The 20080-nt window shown below is 39.5% G+C and overlaps 1 protein-coding gene across 1 annotated transcript; it reads left to right on the top strand.

Moving 5' to 3' along the window:
* Window positions 1-841: 841 nt before the first annotated feature.
* Window positions 842-8550, top strand: LOC144042807 (T-cell acute lymphocytic leukemia protein 1-like). Its single transcript, XM_077555800.1, has 4 exons — window positions 842-936; window positions 1954-2622; window positions 3970-4058; window positions 7910-8550. The coding sequence occupies exons 2-4, from the start codon at window positions 2039-2041 to the stop codon at window positions 8416-8418; spliced, it is 1182 nt and encodes a 393-aa protein (XP_077411926.1). The 5' UTR covers window positions 842-936; window positions 1954-2038; the 3' UTR covers window positions 8419-8550.
* Window positions 8551-20080: the final 11530 nt, after the last annotated feature.

Genomic DNA, 20080 nt, shown 5'->3' with positions numbered 1-20080 from the left:
ATATATATATATATATATATATATATATATATATATATATATATATATATATATTGGTTAAGTGTCATATGTTGCGTTTTTAAAGAATTATATCATTTGGGAATTAAAGCGGTGGTCATTTCATTAGCATTTACGCATTTTATGTGTCCTCATGTTACTTCCCCCCCCCCCCCTTATACAGTATATAAAAGCAATGATAATCCTAATCTAACATTTTATGTACTATTTTGTGTATGGCCTACACACACTACATATGCACGCATTTGTGTTTATTTTCTCTTTATAAGCGTGTCAGTGTTCATACATTTGAGGAAAAGGTATAAACGATTGTATCAATTAGCCATGAAGGACCCATTTCTGTATGTGATCATTGTACCTTCGTCATTATGGATTAAAAGACATTGATCTTTTTAGGGCGGAGGGGGTTAGAATTAGGATAAAGTCTTCTTTTATCTGATTTGAGGATAAATGAGACAAAAAGAAAAATCGGTCAAAAGCTTAAACCTGAGCTTTTGTTTCTTTTCTATTAAAAAAAAGAAAAAAGAAAATGGAACACCTCGATAGCCATGCGCCGTTACAGTAGCTACTACCTCACGTCGTTGCACCCTCCTCCCCCCCCCTTCCCAACTCCCCACGACAGGCAAATAATAATGAATCATTTCATAAATAATGGCTTTAGGGGGGCTTATCGCCAATGAAGAGGCCGCCGCCGTGCGCTTATCTCCCTCGGCCACATTGCGGCCTGGGTTCCGCCGAGCGAGCGAGCGCTGGGTGTACGGCGCCCAATACACACACGTACAGTAGCTACACGCACACACACACACACACGACACACACTGAAAACCCAGGAAAAAAAAAAAAAAACGTCAGACATGGATGACCCACTCACAAAATGGCTCCACTTACGCGGTAGCATCAACCGCAGCACTCGCGACGGTAAGTGCTCCAAAACGGACGCCTCCGACATCTTTGGTCGTCGTTGGCTCGCTTTATGATCTTATTTTATGTTTTTAAACGACATTCCGCGGTGATTATTATGTGTGTGGCTATCGTGCTTATTATTCGCTGCTTCGGATTGTAAATGCTCGGTGGGCTGTAACGGATACGAGGCCTGGGAGGGACATTCTGGAGGAATTAAGACACTTTGAATCCGTCACATTCACGATTTAAATACTGTTTTAATGTTCGTTTATTGACCGATCCAAGATGGTGTTGATTTAACATGAGGATCGTGTTTTTTTTTTAAAAAAAACAGTACCAGCGTTAACAGTCTTGGATTTAAAAAGAGGTTAAAAAAAAAGCATTTTTTGCCGAAATTTGATGCATTTATTTCTATATGCCAATATAAAACATAACTAAATGTGCAAAGATATCGTGGGTAATTGTGAAAAATGCTCGGAAAGGATTGAGCTATATCTGCACCAGACAAAATAAACTTATCCGAAATTAAATGAAAAGGCGAAATACTAACATTTGTTATAGAAAAATGAAAGCAATTCTTCATATTATTTTGTCACAAACAAAATATTTTTTTCCAGGCAAATACTTTTAATTTTTAAAGCTCTTATTTTCGTTTTGAAACAAAAAAAAAAAGTGACTTATGAGACTATTAAAGAAAAAAAAACGTGCTCTGGTTTTGGCACAATGTGACAAATAAAAAATAAAAAAGATTTTAAAATACCTTATTATCATTTTGGCATAAAATATCAACTTTTCAGACATTCCAATAAAAAGCTCCGATTGATATTTTGTGACATTTTTATAAAATGATTAATAATTTAAGCTTTTGTCATTTTGTCACAAACGTGACTTTTCAGACAATGAAAAAATAAAAATGTCTGAAGTATATTTTGTTTTTAAAAGCATTTCCAATTAGGCATCGTTTACATACAATGAGATATTTTTATTGTCTGTCTAAAAAGTATGTCAAATTGTTTTTTGTTTTTTCTATAGGGTTGCACGTAATGTTTTTATAATGGCGCATGACTTCGTATTATTAATAAGGAGTGTGTGAGACGAGAGACCAAAAACCCCCAAAATGATGGAAAAAAGGCAGCCGGACCTTTGTCGTGGGAGTCCAGATGCAGAGTCCGGTCGTGGAAAGCCTCATGAGGACTCCTCCGTCATCATCAGATGCGAGGACGAGGAGGCGACGATGAGGAGGAAGAGGAGGAGGAAGAACGAAGAGGAGGAGGAGGAGGAGGAGGAGGAGGAGAAAGACGAAGAGAAAGAAGAGGGCGGGCTCTGTGATGACGCGGCCCTGCAGAACTCCACCAACGGGACCGTCATCGTCATCAACGGCGTTGCCAAGGAAACCGCCTCTCGCGACGCCCTTGACCTGAAAAGGGAAGTGCCGGTGATCGAGCTCTCCAGGAGGGACGCTATAAAGGCGCTGGAGAGGAGGGCGGCCAGCCATTTGGTGCCCATCACGGAGCTCCGCAGACCTCCTCTTCCTCCTCCTCCTCCTCCTCTTCCTCCTCTTCCTCATCCCGCTCCTCATCCTCCACCGACGCACACTCAACGAGACGACGCTCGAATGGTCCAGCTGAGCCCCAACGCGTTCCCTGTCCCGGCCCGGGCCATGCTCTACAACCTGGCGCAGCCTCTCGCCGCCATCAACAGGTACACGCGCGCGCACACACACACACGCGCGCGCACACGATTATTTTTAAGCACTTGTCAGATGAATGATCACATTGACATTGGCATGTGCTGCATGGTTGCAATTAATTGACGATGTTATCAACATTAATGCCAATTTGCATCACTTTGCACCCGGGGGGGGGGTATTTGGGTCCTATAAGCTTAAAAAAAAACGAAACTCAGCACGTGTGTAATGATTGGAGATGTAATGATGAGCTAATATGATCAATGTGAACATGTTTCACCGCAAGAGATCTTATTTTATTTTTTTCTTTTATTTTTTTAAACAGATCGTCAGAAAATAATGACGCGAAAGCCAATATAATACCGTTTGGAGGACATATTAAAGCAGATTATAATTGCGTGCACGTGATCTGATCACTTAAACATATAATTTACATATCAGCCTATAATGATGATGATGACGTTCGTGTTAACAAATCACCGTTTGCATAAATGCTCTTTTTGAAAATGTGACGTGAAAACTCATTGATGTGCAATAATAATAATAATAACAATAATAATAAAATTAACATATTAGCAGTGTTAATACACATTTGACTAGTCATCATTTGAGGAAGTGTATAAGTGCAAAAGTAGCATTTTAACGTATCCCGATGACGTCATGACGAAGTGAAAGCGAAAGCTTACTTTGCTGTTAAACGTGTTTTAGTTCCATGTGGTTTTATTTTGATGATACTTAAAAAAAAAAAACATAAAAAAAAAAAACATTTTAACGTATAATGCTGATGTAATGACGGTTAGTTGCAATTTCTTTCTTTGTGCGTGTGTCTTTTGTTTTAATGATGACGCAATGATGATAAAGCTAACATACGACCAGTAATAACAACCTTTTTTTTTTTTTTTGCTGTAGTCTACATGCAAACTAGTCATATTTTAAGATACATTGATAACACACGAATAATGATAAAGCTAATATGAGCGAAATCGACACTTTTATTTTGTTGATGACGTGAAAATATAACGTTTTGAAGTGATGACAAAAGGAACGTACTGTATCGATTTAACGTGCATTTCCCGTTTATACCGATTACTTATAATGATGATAAAGCTAACACATTGTGTGTTAACATGCATTTTCCTTATTTCGATTGATGGTTATGAAGAAAATTAACAAGACGTATTGTGCGTGTTGAAACATTTGAAATGATGCAGCTAATGATGTTCAAAGCTAACATGCTCTTATTTTCATGATGATGTCCTAAAAAATGTCCTTTCGAAAAATATATAACAGCGATGATTTGCTTGTATTGTGTGGAAATGACGTGTAATGCAATGCCGCTGCTCTTGTCTTGCATCTTGCAGTCTTGGAGGGGATTGTGAGCAGTACAGCATGTACCCCAGCAACAGGGTCAAACGCCGCCAGGGGCCTTACGAGGTTGAACTGGACGAGGGTAGGCGCATTTCAGATCTTTATAAGTATGGGAAGACGCACTTGTGCTGTGTCCTCCCACCTGCCGGTTCTAGCCCCTCCCCACACCCCCATTCCGTCATCCATCCCCTGAAATGGATCAACCAGGCCTTGCCAAGTCAAATAAATAAATAAATAAATAAATAAAATCACTGTCATTTCAGGTAGATTTGTATTTTCTGGTTGGAAGCATCTTCTCCATCATTGCCCACTCATACTGACACGTGCAAGGATGGAGGATGGGAGAATGGGAAGAGGGGAGGGTGGGGGTGGGGTGGGGGGGGGGGTGCTTTTGCTGCTTCCACCTCCATGCCAAGCATTTACTGCAGAGTGGGCTGAGGGATTAAGATAGACTGGGTGTGTTCCAAGGACGACAAAAGCCTGGAAGACACCATGCATGGGGGTGCGAGGATGTGACTGCATGCAACGAGGGTCTTTTATGTGAATCGAGACCGTACATTCATAAATTGTACACTCAAATTAAATACATATACCTCAGTGGGTCATTTTCGTTTCCAGGTGGTGCCTTGCGATACGTGTTTTTTTCAAGATACGAGCAAGTCGTTTGCTTGGAATTTTGCTTTGGCTTGTGAGCAAAAAATGTCACATTTATGGTGGCGGTGAAGTCGAATAAATGCTGTCAAATAAATGCTCAAACGGCTTCATGGGATGTCAGCAAAAGATCCGTGTACTAGTACGCGCTTGGTCATCACTAGGGGTGTCAAAAAAAATAGACTCGGCGATATATCGCAATAATACAGTGCGCAATTCTCGTATCGATTCAATATGTAGCCCAATTCATGTTTAAACATAATTTTTTTAATGGAAATATTCAACAAAACATCTTACTTGGGGATATGGTTCATACTTTAAGGATTGATGAATGTTATATTCATGGAACATTAAGCCTTAATATTTTATTTCAATGTTGTTTAAACATGAAACAGATTGCGATCTGTTTATACAGTGGCTTACATTATAAATCTGAAGTTTCAGATAAGTATACAAATGACAGTGTACATGTACAAGTTTACTGATTAGTAGTGATGGGAAAATGAAGCTTCATGAACCTTCATGCATGGACTTGCAAAAAGCTTGTTTTACTCCTATAGATGGTGCTCATGGTTTAAAGATAATGGCGAGGGAAATTGATTACATTCCCACTGCATCTTTAAACCTAGAGTGCCATCTAGAGGAGTCAAAAAATATCACAGGTGCTTCATAAAGCTTCATTTGTCTGTCTGTCTAGTTAGCTGTTTAGCTAGCACCTTTAAACAAAGAGTACCATCTAGAGGAGTCAAAAAATATCACAAGTGCTTCATGAAGCTTCATTTGTCCGTCTGTTGATTTGTCTGTCTAGTTAGCTGTTTAGCTAGCTAGCTAGCTAGCACCTTTAAACAAAGAGTACCATCTAGCGGAGTCCAAAAATATCACAAGTGCTACATGAAGCTTCATTTGTCCGTCTGTCCGTTTGTCTGTCTGGCTAGCTGTTTAGCCAGCTAGCTGGCACATTTAAACCAAGAATGCCATCTAGAGGAGTCAAAAAATATCACAAGTGCTTTTTGAAGCTCCAACTGTCTGTCAGTCTGATTAGTTGTTTAGCTAGCTAAGTAGCTAGCTGGCACATTTAAACCAAGAGAACCATAGAGGAGTCAAAAAATATCACAGGTGCTTCATAAAGCTTCATTTGTCTGTCTGTCTAGTTAGCTGTTTAGCTAGCACCTTTAAACAAAGAGTACCATCTAGAGGAGTCAAAAAATATCACAAGTGCTACATGAAGCTTCATTTGTCCGTCTGTCCGTTTGTCTGTCTGGCTAGCTGTTTAGCCAGCTAGCTGGCACATTTAAACCAAGAATGCCATCTAGAGGAGTCAAAAAATATCACAAGTGCTTTTTGAAGCTCCAACTGTCTGTCAGTCTGATTAGTTGTTTAGCTAGCTAACTAGCTAGCTGGCACATTTAAACCAAGAGAACCATAGAGGAGTCAAAAAATATCACAGGTGCTTCATTAAGCTTCATTTGTCTGTCTGTCGGTCTGCCTGTCTGGCTAGCTGTTTAGCTAGCTAGCTGGCACATTTAAACCGAGTGCCAGCTAGAGGATTAAAAAAATATATATCACAAGTGCTTCATGAAGCTTCATTTGTCTGTCACTACTGATTAGTATTTTCAAAATTTTGAGTAAAAAAAAAAAAAATCACAATAATCGACTTTTAGATTCAAATCGTGATCAATCGTATTGAATCGACTCGTGACCTGTGAATCGGGATTCGGATCGAATCGCCAGGTCATAGGCAATTCACACCCCTAGTCCTCACTAATAAGACAATTCAGTGCGCGAGCAGAATGACTACCAGTAATGCTGTTTTCCACTACTGCATTCAATGGTGGCACACCAATGGGACAACTAGGGACAACTACAACTTGTACAATTTTATTATGTCACAAGTATTAGCACACAGTTGTAAACTAGTGCAGTTTTGTCTCACTAGTAACACGTAGTATATCAAAGTTGTCCAACTACTGAGGGCAATTATTTGATATCCTTGCTAACATTCTTAAAGTGGAAGTCAACCTTAAGCATTTCTTGACAATAATATGTTATACTGTATGTGACCTCACAAGTCCAAACATGACATTCTGATAAATATTACATTATGCAGCAAAATCCAGCCGTTTTTATCCATCTCAGGGGGGCGGCCATTTTGCCACTTGCTGTTTACTGAAGCAAGGGCTCAGGTAACAACCAATCACAGCACCGCTTTAGAAAACAGGTGTGCTGGCCTGAGCTTTGAGCAACATTGATGTCATCTTCAGTCGACAGTGAAGAGGAATAAAAAATATTTGTCCTCTTTGCGTGTTCCAAAACTTGAAGACAGATTTAATGTAAGAAAAAAACACCTTTGCAAAAATGATTTTAATCTAACAGAGATCTCTGGACATCGTGACAGTCTCCAATTCATCACTTAACAGGTGGAATTCAGAGCGCCGAATGTGCCTCTTCCGCGTGTAAAATGGCTTCTTATAGTTAAAACCGACCGCCTCTCTTTCATTTGTAGACAAAACATACTCTCTGGGTACTTTTCCATGAGCGATGGCGAAAACAGAGTCCGGGGTGCGTGTTCGAAACAGATTCTGTTCTCAAGGACCAAATGTGTTTTCCCACAGAGAAGGAACTTCTAGACCAAATAATATGTCCCACCTTAAGGTCAAATTATACTGAGTTCAACACTACTTGCTTTACACGTCTATAAAACCTTTCAACATGGTTAATATAAAGAATTAAGATGTTAATAATGTATAACAATGGTTAATATATGAAAATAAAGAATTTAAATGTTAATAATATCTAACAACAGCAAGTGGCAAAATTAAGCAGCAAAATCCAGCAGTTTTTAATCAATATCAAATGGCAGCCATTTTGCCACTTGCTGTTGACTGAAAATGACATCACAGTTGCTCAGGTCTCAGGTAACAACCCAATCACAGCTCAGCTTCAGAAAATAGGTGAGCTGTGATTGGTCATTGCCTGACCCCTGAGAAACTGTGATGTCATCTTTTTTTTTTTCAATTTTATTTCCAACATGTTTATAAAGAAAAAACAAACTGATTATAAATCTTAAAACAAGTGGCAAAATGGCCGCCCCCTGAGCTGGATAAAAATGGCTGGATTTTGCTTCATATCTCATATTCCACAAATGTAATATGAATCGGAATGTCATGTTTAAACTAGTGCGGTCACACCTAATATATTATTGCCAAGAAATGTTTAAGGTTGACTTCCCCTTTAAGACTGTTATGTAGTTTACTTACGTCTCTTTCCTGTGTCTCCTCCCAGCTGGCCAGCCGAAGATTGTCCGGCGTATCTTCACCAACAGCCGCGAGCGTTGGCGGCAGCAGAACGTGAACGGCGCCTTCGCCGAGCTCCGTAAGCTCATCCCCACTCACCCTCCGGACAAAAAGCTGAGCAAGAACGAGATCCTGCGTCTGGCCATGAAGTACATCAGCTTCCTCTCCAACCTCCTGGAGGACCAGGACGGGGGACGCAACGTTGGCGCCACAACAGATGCGGACACCGGGATCCTGGTGGGGGCCCACGAGGGGGGGCCCCAGGGCGGGCCGCGTCAGGACTCGGTGGTAGGCTTGGCCAGGGACGACCTGCTGGAGACCATGTCGCCCGGTTCGAGCTGCGGGAGCTTACCTGACGGGGATGCCGAGGGCAGCCCCGAGAGCTTCATGGAGGATCAGGACTCGCCTCCCGCTACGAGGACTATCGCGGCTTCCCGCGGCCCTCCGCTCCATCTCAGGCGCAACGGACGCCAGCTGGAGGGTTCCGGCCGACGATGATTCTGGCGGCATGAGTTTGGAGACTTAGAATGAAAGAGATGGAGAAGGAAGCTGTGCATTGTGAGACAACATGGACCTGACTACCTACCTTCCCGTCTCCGCACTTGACAGCACGTCAAAGCCTGGGTCGACCAAACGCTGGAATTTAGCCCAACAAACAACTTGTAAATTCTGCATGTCTTTGAGCGAGCGGCCTGCGGATGAGACTTTTCTTTGTTTTGAAAGAGGTTCGGTAGCGGTGGAGAAACCTGTGGGCCAAATCCCTTGTATTGTATTAGAAGAAAAAAAAACAATGTGCAATCAAAGTAAAAATGAGACAAAACCAAACAATAATGACACGCTGTACAAAGAAAAGCAAGAGACCACTGACTATTGGTTTAATTGAGGCACAAATCCAAAAGGAAATTGGGCCTTCATGCCCAACAATGTAATGTGTTACCAAAATGACCCAAGGGTAGAATCAGCTTGTTCTCACGAGAATTTAGTTTGATTACTGTAATTTGTCAAAAACAGATTAAAAAAAATTCTCCTAGCTAATATGAAACAAGCCCATCGCCAAATTTTAACAAAGAATTGAGCAGTTTGTCGGCAAATGATCATTTAAAATTTAAAGCTACTTCGAATCACTGCTGCCACCTGTTGACGAAGAATAAAACTGCACTCACCTGTCTTCACATACACAATGCGCACATGAAGTCACATTCGCGCACACAGAGGGCGGGAAATTCAAATCCGAATCCAGTCTGAAAGCTATTGGCCATATTGGTTACTATTGTAAACAGCAAATGTGTTAGTCTCCTAATTAGAAGATGTTTCAGCTAAATGTTGCTGGCTTTGACTATTCCGATCGACGCTAGTCTTAAAGTATTCATACTGGCGGGACCGCGTCACTGACAGCGAGGAACACCTTTGTCAACGCTTGTGTCGCTTTACGACATTTGCGTCAAATTCAATTAAAGCACGAGTGGAATAGAAGCAGTGAAACAAAAGTAATGCTTCATTTTTGGGAATCTGGTTACAATGTATTTTCTTTCTAACGTGCTAAGCTAAGCAACACGAGTTAAGACCAGTCGGCACTAATTACAACTACATTTAGCGTAATGCTACGTTGTTTTTTCACTCATTTTTTATTTGTTTCTATTACAGCTCAGACACACACCTCAAATCTGTGTTTGCTATTCGTGTTGACGTTAGCGAGCGGATACCAAATCAACTCGAATCAGCTACTTATTATACTTTTCCCCTTTAAACAAAATGATTAATTGACTTAGCGTATTTAGATACATTTTCAAATAAGTGAATGAATGAGGCTAAAGCGCAACATGTGTATTTAGCCTGAACCGCGCTGTACCGAGGTGCATTAACGCTAACGTTACTTTCAAACCTTGGAGAACCCACGGGGTCAAATTTGGCCCCTATAAATTCTGCTACTCAAATAACAAAGACCTTTTTTTTTTTTACAATTTTAACTTGAAAAGTTCAGAGTGCCACTTCTGACCCCTGCATGGGGCCATCTAGTGGATGAATATTGCACTTACATGAGCCAGAGTGGTGATGACAAGATGGCTGGCAACATGCTGTTTTGTTGAGCTGGAAATCAATCCAAACAAAACCATCTTCTCAGCAAACCATCAGATGGTAAAATTGTGTTTTTTTTGTTAATCTATTTCATATCATGTTGCAGAATGCCTAGGAGTATGGTTTATATATATATTTTCATAAATTAGCAACTCTGAGCTAGTTCAAAAAACAAGGGTTAAAATTGAAAAAACATATATTTTGGTGTTCAGTGAACTTATAGCAGTCATTTAATGTATAATTCATAATTTTCCAAAGAAGAAAAGGGTTCTTTGCTTCTCCAGGGTTAAAATCATTTACTTCAAATTCCAGAATACCCTGACTAACAGTAGAACCCAGTGTGTTTTTCACGTTTTGTTCCAGTAAATCCGTCTGTATTGTGTTGTACCAGCTAGCTAGCTAGCGCTAAACTAACCTGTCATCTCCCATCCTGCCTGCGTGAAGACAACGGCGTTGACAAACCGTTTACTGCTCATAAGTATTCCAAAACACGCACAAACAAGACGATTATGCAGTCGATTACAAAAAAAAAAAAAAAATCATTCTACTCTGATTCTGAGCTCATGTTTTTTTGTTAATACAGAATTACAGGGCAGCACATTTCCACAAAATTCTCGTGAGAACACAGCTCAGTTTAGAAAGCATAACAAACTGTCCTTGAGTCTCATCATAGTCGAGCAACGGCGTATTGTAAATAGCTTTATACTTTCACGGAACAATGTAATGTGCTTGAAGACGTACCTATAGTGTGTTGTTTGTTCACAGGTTTCGTTTTGAAGGGAAGAAGATGTGTCGAGCGGGCGGCCGCCAGTCGCGAACATGAAACGTCGGTACCATTTAATCTCGTTCCATTTTGGCGGCGAGAACGCCACAACGGACTCAATATGAATTCGCGCAACTTTGCTTGGGAGGTACAAGAGCACACGGTGATTCTCGAGGTGTACAAAAATGTCGGTCACGACGTCAATTTGACATGAATGTCTGTTTCTTAACTGTAATGCTTATGTAGTTTTAGTAAGGTACAAAAAGATAAGCCCCTTCGTCGCCGAGCTCAACACCGATTGACATGCACGAGCGTTAAAAATGGTGACGGCGCCAGCAGTTTTCTGACAGACACTCGACATGTTTGCTCACCGGTGTTGTGCATTCTCTGCCTTTTCAGCAGATTCTCCTAACCTATATTGGTACCTTTGGTAAATATGGTATTTTATGAATTGCGGTAAAGGGACATTGTACGTTTGGTTATGACGTATTTGTTGTATGATAGATGTATCTATTGAATATATCCCATGTTAAATCCATTGAATTTTGCATAAAAACCTCTGAATAAAAAGACGCAAGACCAAAAAGTCTAGCATGTGCTCAATCGTGTAGAAAAGATGCGCTTTCCATTCATTCCATTATGTTCATTTTGGCAGTAAATCTCGACTAAAATTGCAATTTGTATTCATTTTTAACAGCTTAAATTTCTACATAACAGAGAAAAAACACTAGTTGTACAATAAATATTTGTGTCACAATTTTTAATGACTTCTGATTTCATATTCAATTTGCTATGAAAATTATACATTACCATCAAAATGACGAGGTGACCAATGGATATCTCTTTGACTGCCAGACGTTTTCAGAAAAGGGATGCCGTGGGTGCCAGCCGATTTTAAGCATTTTGACTGATCTTTCAAGGTCCATAGAAAATTATGTGTTTGGACTATGGAAACACACATACTGCCAAAACAAGATTGGACTCTCATCTTCCATCAGAAAAAAAAAAGTTTGTTTCTACCTTATTCCGTTTTTGAGTAATCAACAATAGAAAATGGTTAGTTTCACCTGTTTTGGAAAAAAACGTCTTTTAACGTCTTTGGCACTCCTCCATAGGATTTTACGAAACGTTATTTAACGTTTTTGGCAGTCAAAGAGTTAAGAGCCAATTCACCAAATGGGTGCCATTTTTTCCCCTTCAAAATACATTTGAATGTGAATCATTTTGCAATCCTAATTCTCATAACAACCATAATACATTACTCACAATTGTCTGGATTTGTCTTGAATCTCCTCATTTGAGTAACAGGACTGAAAGTAACAAGAGTTTTAGCACAGGAACAGAAAATAGATGAAATATAGCCACATGGTATTTATGACCAAATCCTTTTGACACTAAGCACACGACAGTGATTCATCAAAAAACGATTTTGAAATTAAAATAAAAAAGAAAATATTTACAAAACATGACTGCACTGAGATTTGAACACTCCCCTGTCATAGCTGAAATCTTATCGAATTAGAGAAAAATTTATTTACTTTTGGGCCTTCCCAAGGGCTGTGGTTGTAAAAATATAAAATTTCTACAGAATTTAAATTATTATATTTCATAGCAACAAATGCTATTTTTCCACTTTTAACGGTAGTTTAAATCAATCTTTTAAATTGTATTAATTATGTAATCAGATCAATGTGCTATTGGATAGTTAATTTAATCATTACTTAATTTATTTTATAGCATAAGCATAATATATTGGCAAACACCATTGCAAAAAAACAAAACAAAAAAAACATCAATTAAAAATTGTAAGAGCAAATGTTTGATTGTGCTCTCATTATATTGTGCAGGTGTTCCTAATGTTGTGGCCAGTCGGTGTGTATCCCTGAGCGACCCTCACCGGCTGAAAGTGGCATTTCACTTCTTTAAAAGCCAGCCGCAACTCCGTCATGAATCTGGCTGGAATCCTCACTTCCTCCCTGCACGTGACAACTTCCTGTCGAGGTCATCGTGGCTCAGTGACCTGCAGGATATCCTGCCATTGTCAAAGAGCCTTCGACAGCCTCCCCCAGCGTTTGTCTCTATATACGCTGTTGTGTCTGTATTGCGCCAGTACAACTCCCACTCTAGAAAGCCGAGTATACCCATACCAATAATTGAGCACCTTGGTTATTGATTGGCTAGAATCTAACATTCCCCGCCACGTCTACAGTTGATGAGTTATATATATATATATATATTAGAGGTGTGAGTTGGCTAGTACCTGCCGATTAGATTCGCATCACGATTCATAGGTCACGATTCGATTCGATACCGATTAATCAAATTGAGAAAATACTAATCAGTAAACTTGTACATGTACACTGCAAGATTTGTATGAAAATGTATTTATTATTTATCTGAAACTTCAGGCTTATATCTGAGCCACCGCATTTAACAAACAGGTTGCAATCTGTTTCACGTTTGAATAAAATATTAAGGCTTAATGTTCCATTAATATAACATTCTTCCATGCTTAATGTGTAAATCCTAACCCTAAGTAAGACGTTTTGTTGAATTATCCCATGAAAAATAGATGTTTAAAAATCGATTTGGCCGCATATCGAATTCGATAATTGAATCGAATCGAGAATTGCGCGCTGTAATATCGCGATATATTGCCGAATCTATTTTTTTCCAACACCCCTAATATATATATATATATATATATATATATATATATATATATATATATATATATATATATATATATATAGAGACAACTTAATTTGTAGTAAAATCCTCTCTAATACCTGAAAGAGTGACTTGTCTTCTGCCATCTACTCAAAAAAATTGTCAGCGCAAACGATCGGAATTATTAAATCAAAGAAAGAAACTAGAAAAAGTCAGTGAAGACAGAATGCTTAGATGTCTTAAGGTTATCGTGAGTGATTATCCTGTGGTGTGGGGGTGCGTTAAGAGTAATTTTTCCTCCTTGACGTACTCTATTGATAAATAAAATATTGAGGGCTGAATAATCGTAAATGTTAAATTATTTAATATTCATGAAAACGTGAAAATGGAGGGAAAAACATGGTAGGGAAGGCCAATTTCTTTCTCCCCGTCCAAATTCATGTTTTTACATCGGCTGGGTTCATCAAACTCATTTTAATTAATTACCGAGAACTCTAAGATGCTGTAGAAAAACAATTAAAAACTCCCCATGGAACTTTTACAACCAACAACTCCCTCTACTCAGAACTCAAAGATCCTGGGCTTGTTAGTGGAAAAGCAGCTTTGGAAAGCCTGTACTAAGGGAATTCCAGTCGCAACGCAGCAAACATGTCCACGTCAAAATTTAGCAGTAATAAATTTAAAAATAATGCATATATTTGTGGAGACTGGGGTCAAGTTGTACTTTACCATTTCAAAAATGTGCAGAAGTTCACAAGTTACTTCATGTTAAAGATGAGATGGATCTTAATATGAAAAGTAAAATGCACTGAGCTGTCACCACCGTCTTACAAATGCGATTATGCCATCTAGGGGCAGAAAAATGACAACACAAATCAATATCACACTCATTGTTTTAAATGTAAATACATTTTATGATTGATTATTAAATTACTGTCTTCAATGACTCAAAGATGCGGCCATATTTTTATTAGCGTAACCATTTTTTCCCACTTTTATGTTAACGAGAGCATGAAATAAAAATATTTTATTGTACATTTAGAACAGATATAAAATTTGTGATTAACCATGAGTTAACTATTGAAGTCATGCGATTGATTGTTTACGATTAAGAATTGTAATCGCCTGACACCAGTAGGTAAAAGTCATTTTTCTTCCTTGATGTGCTCGGAAAATTTCGAGGTCAGACAATTGTAAATGTTAAAACTATGAAATATTCACGAAAACATGAAAATGCCAGAGAAAGTGGGGCAAACCCACTGACCTGAAAATATGACTGGATAGCCGATACACGCCCGTACAAGCCGTTGAAGTCACGGGGCGGCCATCTTGCTCCTCCCAACTCGCGAGCAGACTACTGTATAAACCAGAGGTGGGCATGGAGGGCCGAAGTCCTGCAGGTTTTGCGTGTTTCCCTTCCCCAACACAGCTGATATATGATCAGCTCCATCAGCAAGCTCTGCATAAGCCTGATAATTGGAATCAGCTTGTGTTGGAAAAGGGAAACCTGCAGGACTTGTAAAATGTCTGAAGTCTTCTTGTTTATGTTTAACAAAATTAAAACATCAGAAATCATGCTTGTTCTGTCGAAAATGTTCTCCAATTTCTATATTGTAAAAGTATAGGATCGTACGCCGAGAAACGTTTCTTGGGAGGAGCAATATGGCGGCCTCGCGGCTTCAAAAATCTTGGCCTATTGGCTTATCCAGTCATTTATTCAGATCAATGGAAATCCTTCAAGAGTTAGCCTAGCCTTGACTATTTCTTCTTTGTATTTTCAGCCATTCTGGAAGCCCTTGTAGCACCACGCTGCCTCTCACAGGTCAATTGCGGTACTACAAATGACATTTGGTTTGGAGTAGGCGACTCGCAATTGTTCGTGGAGTTATCGTTATGTGTGTGGTGAGCACACCACATACCATAAGCAGATATGCCGATTTTTTTTTTTCCACGTGAGGGGTCTCTCACATTTAAAAAAAATCTGTTAAGATGTGAAAAACTGCTTTGCTTGAAACAGCACGTTCCTAAAAAAAAAAAAAAAAAAAAAAAAAAAAAGCGGAATTGCTTACAGAAATCGTGCATGTGTTTGGAAAGCCGCAGCGCGCTTTGCGTTATGGCTGCACAGGGGGCTCTCCGGGTTAATCCCTTACCTGCCTCAGTGTTCCTCACATACCCCAAAACTCACCAAAAAGAGAAGGAGCGTGTGTGTCTGAGTAGGAGTGTACGCTCTTGCATAAATGCACGCGCGTGTGCGTGTTTATCAGCACGGTGCAGATGGGTGGCTGAGTGGCTCTTGCAGCCAAATGATTCAGTATGCTAATTAGTTGTTATCTGCGCCGCTGCAGGAACAATATACTGTCTTTCTCTCAGTGGCAATCCAGCCTGCTGGGAGCAGATTACACTGCACACACTGCCAACGTAGTTATTTATATTTTCACGCCTGGTAGTAGAAAATACATACACACACATATTTACGGATAGGCCTATAAACAAACAAGCAGGATGCATTTTTAACACGCACCACCATCAATATAAAATTTGGGCTAGTTTGGAAGAAATTTATGTGGATACTTATTTAACATTATGTCACTTTTCTGTGTTGGCGTCTTTTTAAAAATGTGTTTTGTTTTAAAAAAAAAAAATTTGCATTCAAAAAAAAAATCTACTCCTGATACCAATTATTATTACTTACAATGTTTATTTTTGTGGTTGCAAGTTTGCAGTGGTGTGAAACAGCATTTCATAAAATAAAAGCCTAAGACATTTTTCTAGAAAAAACAAAACCTGAACCAAATACTGATTATATTATATTTAAGAGTTTCAAATAATGGGATAAGGATATAGATGATTTAAAGCAAATGTATATATATATATATATATATTGTGTAAAAATATGACTTAAGAGAATAAAAGATCATTAGACAAATTTTGTTAATTAGTATCAGCAAGTGATCGGTTATGTACTCACCGAGTGCAATTACACATAATGAATCGGCTTGCGTCCATTTTATATGTTGGGAGTGTTGTCTTCCCCCCCATAATTCTTTGAGATAAAACCAAAAACTGCTGTGAAGTATGAGGAGCTGGGATACCATATAAAATTTAATAGTAATTATAATAAAACAATATTTATTGTTTTGGTAGGTTTTCATACTGTGTATGCAATCATATTATCAGGTGCATGTGTTGGAGTGGAATGTTGAAAATGGAAATAAAAGTGCATCAGCAGTTCAATAAAAAAATAAAAAAAATAAACTCATATAGTAGAAATACATTAAACCAATAGGGAAATACTGTTCTAAAAGATGATTGCTAATGACCTAATTGTTTAATAAATAAATACAAAATATATTGTTTCTTTTGGAATATTCTATATTTTGTATATTTAATATTCTAATTTATTGACGCAAATTTGGGGTTTAAGTCAGATATAATCATCAAAATTAACTCAACTCAAATTTATTTAAAGAGCACTAAAACAACCTTAGTTGCAAACCACCGTACAAATCAGACACATAAAAACAGAAGACAGTTAAAACTGATTAATCACATAATGACAGTAATTATTACAAAACACTAAAACAATGCCGAGTCGAAAGCCAAAGCATAAAAATGTGTTTTAAGATGGATTTAACAACAGAATTATGAAATATTTCACTTTGTGTGGCGTGACGAATCAATACAATACATGTGCTGTTTTTTTTAATTGAACAAATGAAATCAATTAGGTCACAGGTGTCAAATGTAAGGCCCAGGGGCCAGATCCGGCCCACCTTATATAATTTTAAAGAAAGAGTTACAAAAGTAAATCATGTGTGTCAACTTCAACGATCCTTTCTAAAATCTCTTCCAAAATTTCTAATTGTCATGTGTAATAAATAATGAGACATTTTGCAAGATTTTTTTTGTTACATTAAAAGGATGATTGACTCATTGAGCCATTTTCAGCACCAAAAAGTTTATATTTTGTCCAGAATTAATTTGGTAACTTCATTATTTTTCATGTTCAATTAATACCTTTGAAAACAAATTTTTGCACTTGCTGTCGACTGAAGATGACATCATCTGTGCTAACGACCAATCATGGCTCAGTTTGCTGACCAAACCCAGAAAACAGGTGAGCCATGATTGGTCGTTACCTACTTCCTCAGCACAGGTGACGTCATCTTCAGTCACCAACAAGTGGAAAAATTTGTTTTTAAAGGTATTAATTTTTTTTATTTTATGTCATCATCATTGTTCTCCTTTTTTTTTGGAATGTGGGTGTGTGTTTGTGCGTTTGTGTGTGTGTGTAAAAAAAACAAAAAATCCCATACCGTTCACCTAAACCAGTGGTGTCCAAACTCGGTCCTCGGGGGCCGGTAGTCCTGCAGGTTTTGGAGGTTTCCCTGCTCCAACGCACCTGTTTCAATCAACAGGATTGTTATCAGGCTTAGTAGAGCTTGCTGATGAGCTTCAGCTGTGTTGGAGGAGAGAAATATCCAAAACCTGCGGGACTACCGGCCCCCGAGGACCGAGTTTGGACACCACTGACCTAAACCAAACACTTCAGAATCCAGCCAGAGTCGTGGGCCGTCAGGAGACCCGAAGAAGGACCAAAGAAAAGAAAGGAAAGTGAAGTCCAGCACCGACCAGACATCACCCACCGGGCCACCAACCAGAGTCCTTCACCAACCCCAGAGACATCCAAACTCCAACAAATCAGGGAGACCTCAAGGGCCCAAAGGAAAGACTGAGGAAAGGTAGGAAGGATAGACGGAGCAGAGTGAGATCCACAGACATCAACCTCCACCGATTCAACGACCTGAGGGAGAAGCAGATTGTGTCTGAGTTACGATAGATGCTGGTGTGGTGGATCTGGCATGCATGGAGCGGTTCGCAGCCGAGTGTGAAGCGGTTGGGATGAAAATCAGCACCTCCTAATCCAAAACCATGGTCTTCAGTCGGAAAAGGTCGGGGATGAGATCCTGCCCCAAGTGGAGGAGTTCAAAGTATCTTGGGGTCTTGTTCACGAGTGAGGGTAGGCTGGAGCGGGAGGTCGACAGTCGGATCGATGCAGCGTCTGCAGTGATGCGGACGCTGTATCGGTCCGTTGTGATAAAGAAGGAGCTGAGCCGAAAGGCAAAGTTCTCGATTTACCGGCCGATCTACGTTCCTATGGTCACGAGCTGTGGGTCTTGACCGAAAGAACAAGATCCCGGATAAAAGCGGCCGAAATGAGTTTCCTCCGCAGGGTATCCCGGGCTCTCCCTTAGAGATAGGGTGAGAAGCTCGGTCATCCGGGAGGGACTCAGCGTCGAGCCGCTGCTCCTCCACGTTGAGAGGAACCAGTTGAGGTGGCTCGGGCATCTGGTTCGGATGCCTTCCTGGAGAGGTGTGGGCATGTCCCAATGGCGGGAGGCCCCGGGGACGACCCAGGACACGCTGGAGAGACTACGTCTCTCGGCTGGCCTGGGAACGCTTTGGGATCCCGTCGGAGGAGCTGGGTGAAGTGGCTGGGGAGAGGCAAGTCTGGGCTTCCCTGCTAAAGCTGCTGCCCCCGCGACCCGACCCCGGATAAGCGTTAGATGATGGATGGATGGAGGTATTAATTGTACAAGAAAAATATTGAAGTTATTAAATTCATTCTGGACAAAATATTCCATTTTTACTGCTGAAAATGGCTCAATGAGTCAAGTATCCCTTTAAATGTAACAGTAGTTCAACAAGCTATTACTTCTTAACTTCTGATTTCAAAACTATCCATCCAACAATTTGTTGTGTAAATGTAATGATGCAATGAGATGATTAAACGTGTATTTGGTTCCAGCAACTGAACGACCCTCTGAGGGAAACCGTAACTACAAAGTGGTCCGCGACAAAAATAAATGTTGCATGATATTGACATGATTTGAGACATTATGATTAAATCACTAAATTATGACCTATGGTAATCCATTTTGTTTTTGAATTCTTTTGAATGAGTAGCAGATCATGCTGAAGATGTAAGATAATTGTCAACTGAGATCTCATCGTATTACTATTTTTCAGAGATGTGAAAACATTTTTTTTTTCTTTCGTAGTCAAAGCTCAACCTTATGAATGTAAACAACTTACATATTTTCTCTGCAAAGAAATTCATCACAGGCAGGCGGCTTAGGGGAATGTCACTGTAACATAAAAAACATTTTTTTTTTAGAAACACGTCGGTGAGATGGATTGCTGCTGTGTGCAGGCGAGTGAGTTAGCGCCTCTCTGGGCAGGGATGCAACATTTGTAAAAGTCAACGCCATTTTTCACTGTATGGCGAGGGTACGCGGCCCAGTAGTAATTGATGGCGATGTCATGTCGCGTCTTTACTGCGGAGGGTTATCCGTTGCAAAGGCAACTCTTCCCGTGTCGCCTCCAACAGGCTTTGTTTTTAATCGCACGAGTCGCATCACTTTTATAAGGAGGTAGTGGTGTGCTGTGTGTGTGTGTGTGTGTGACGGAGGATGCAATTCACCTTCAACCTTTTCTTGAAAGACAACAACATGAATGTCTAGAACGGTGACGTGAAGATCAGTGATAACACACAACAATTTAAGTACATTTCAGGGTGTCAAATATTGGATTTTTAATATTCGTAATAAGTCAGGATGGTGTCCTTTTTTTTTTTTTTTTTTAACTATT

This window comes from Vanacampus margaritifer, chromosome 2 (assembly GCF_051991255.1).
Source record: "Vanacampus margaritifer isolate UIUO_Vmar chromosome 2, RoL_Vmar_1.0, whole genome shotgun sequence".
Taxonomy (NCBI): Eukaryota; Metazoa; Chordata; class Actinopteri; order Syngnathiformes; family Syngnathidae; genus Vanacampus; species Vanacampus margaritifer.
This window is presented reverse-complemented; position numbering and strand designations above follow the sequence as displayed.

Coding starts and splice junctions, on each gene's coding strand:
- LOC144042807 (XM_077555800.1), top strand. CDS start 2,039: ATGATGGAAAAAAGGCAGCCGGACCTTTGTCGTGGGAGTCCAGATGCA. Junction 2,623..3,969: donor CCTCTCGCCGCCATCAACAG/GTACACGCGCGC, acceptor TGCATCTTGCAG/TCTTGGAGGGGATTGTGAGC. Junction 4,059..7,909: donor CGAGGTTGAACTGGACGAGG/GTAGGCGCATTT, acceptor GTCTCCTCCCAG/CTGGCCAGCCGAAGATTGTC.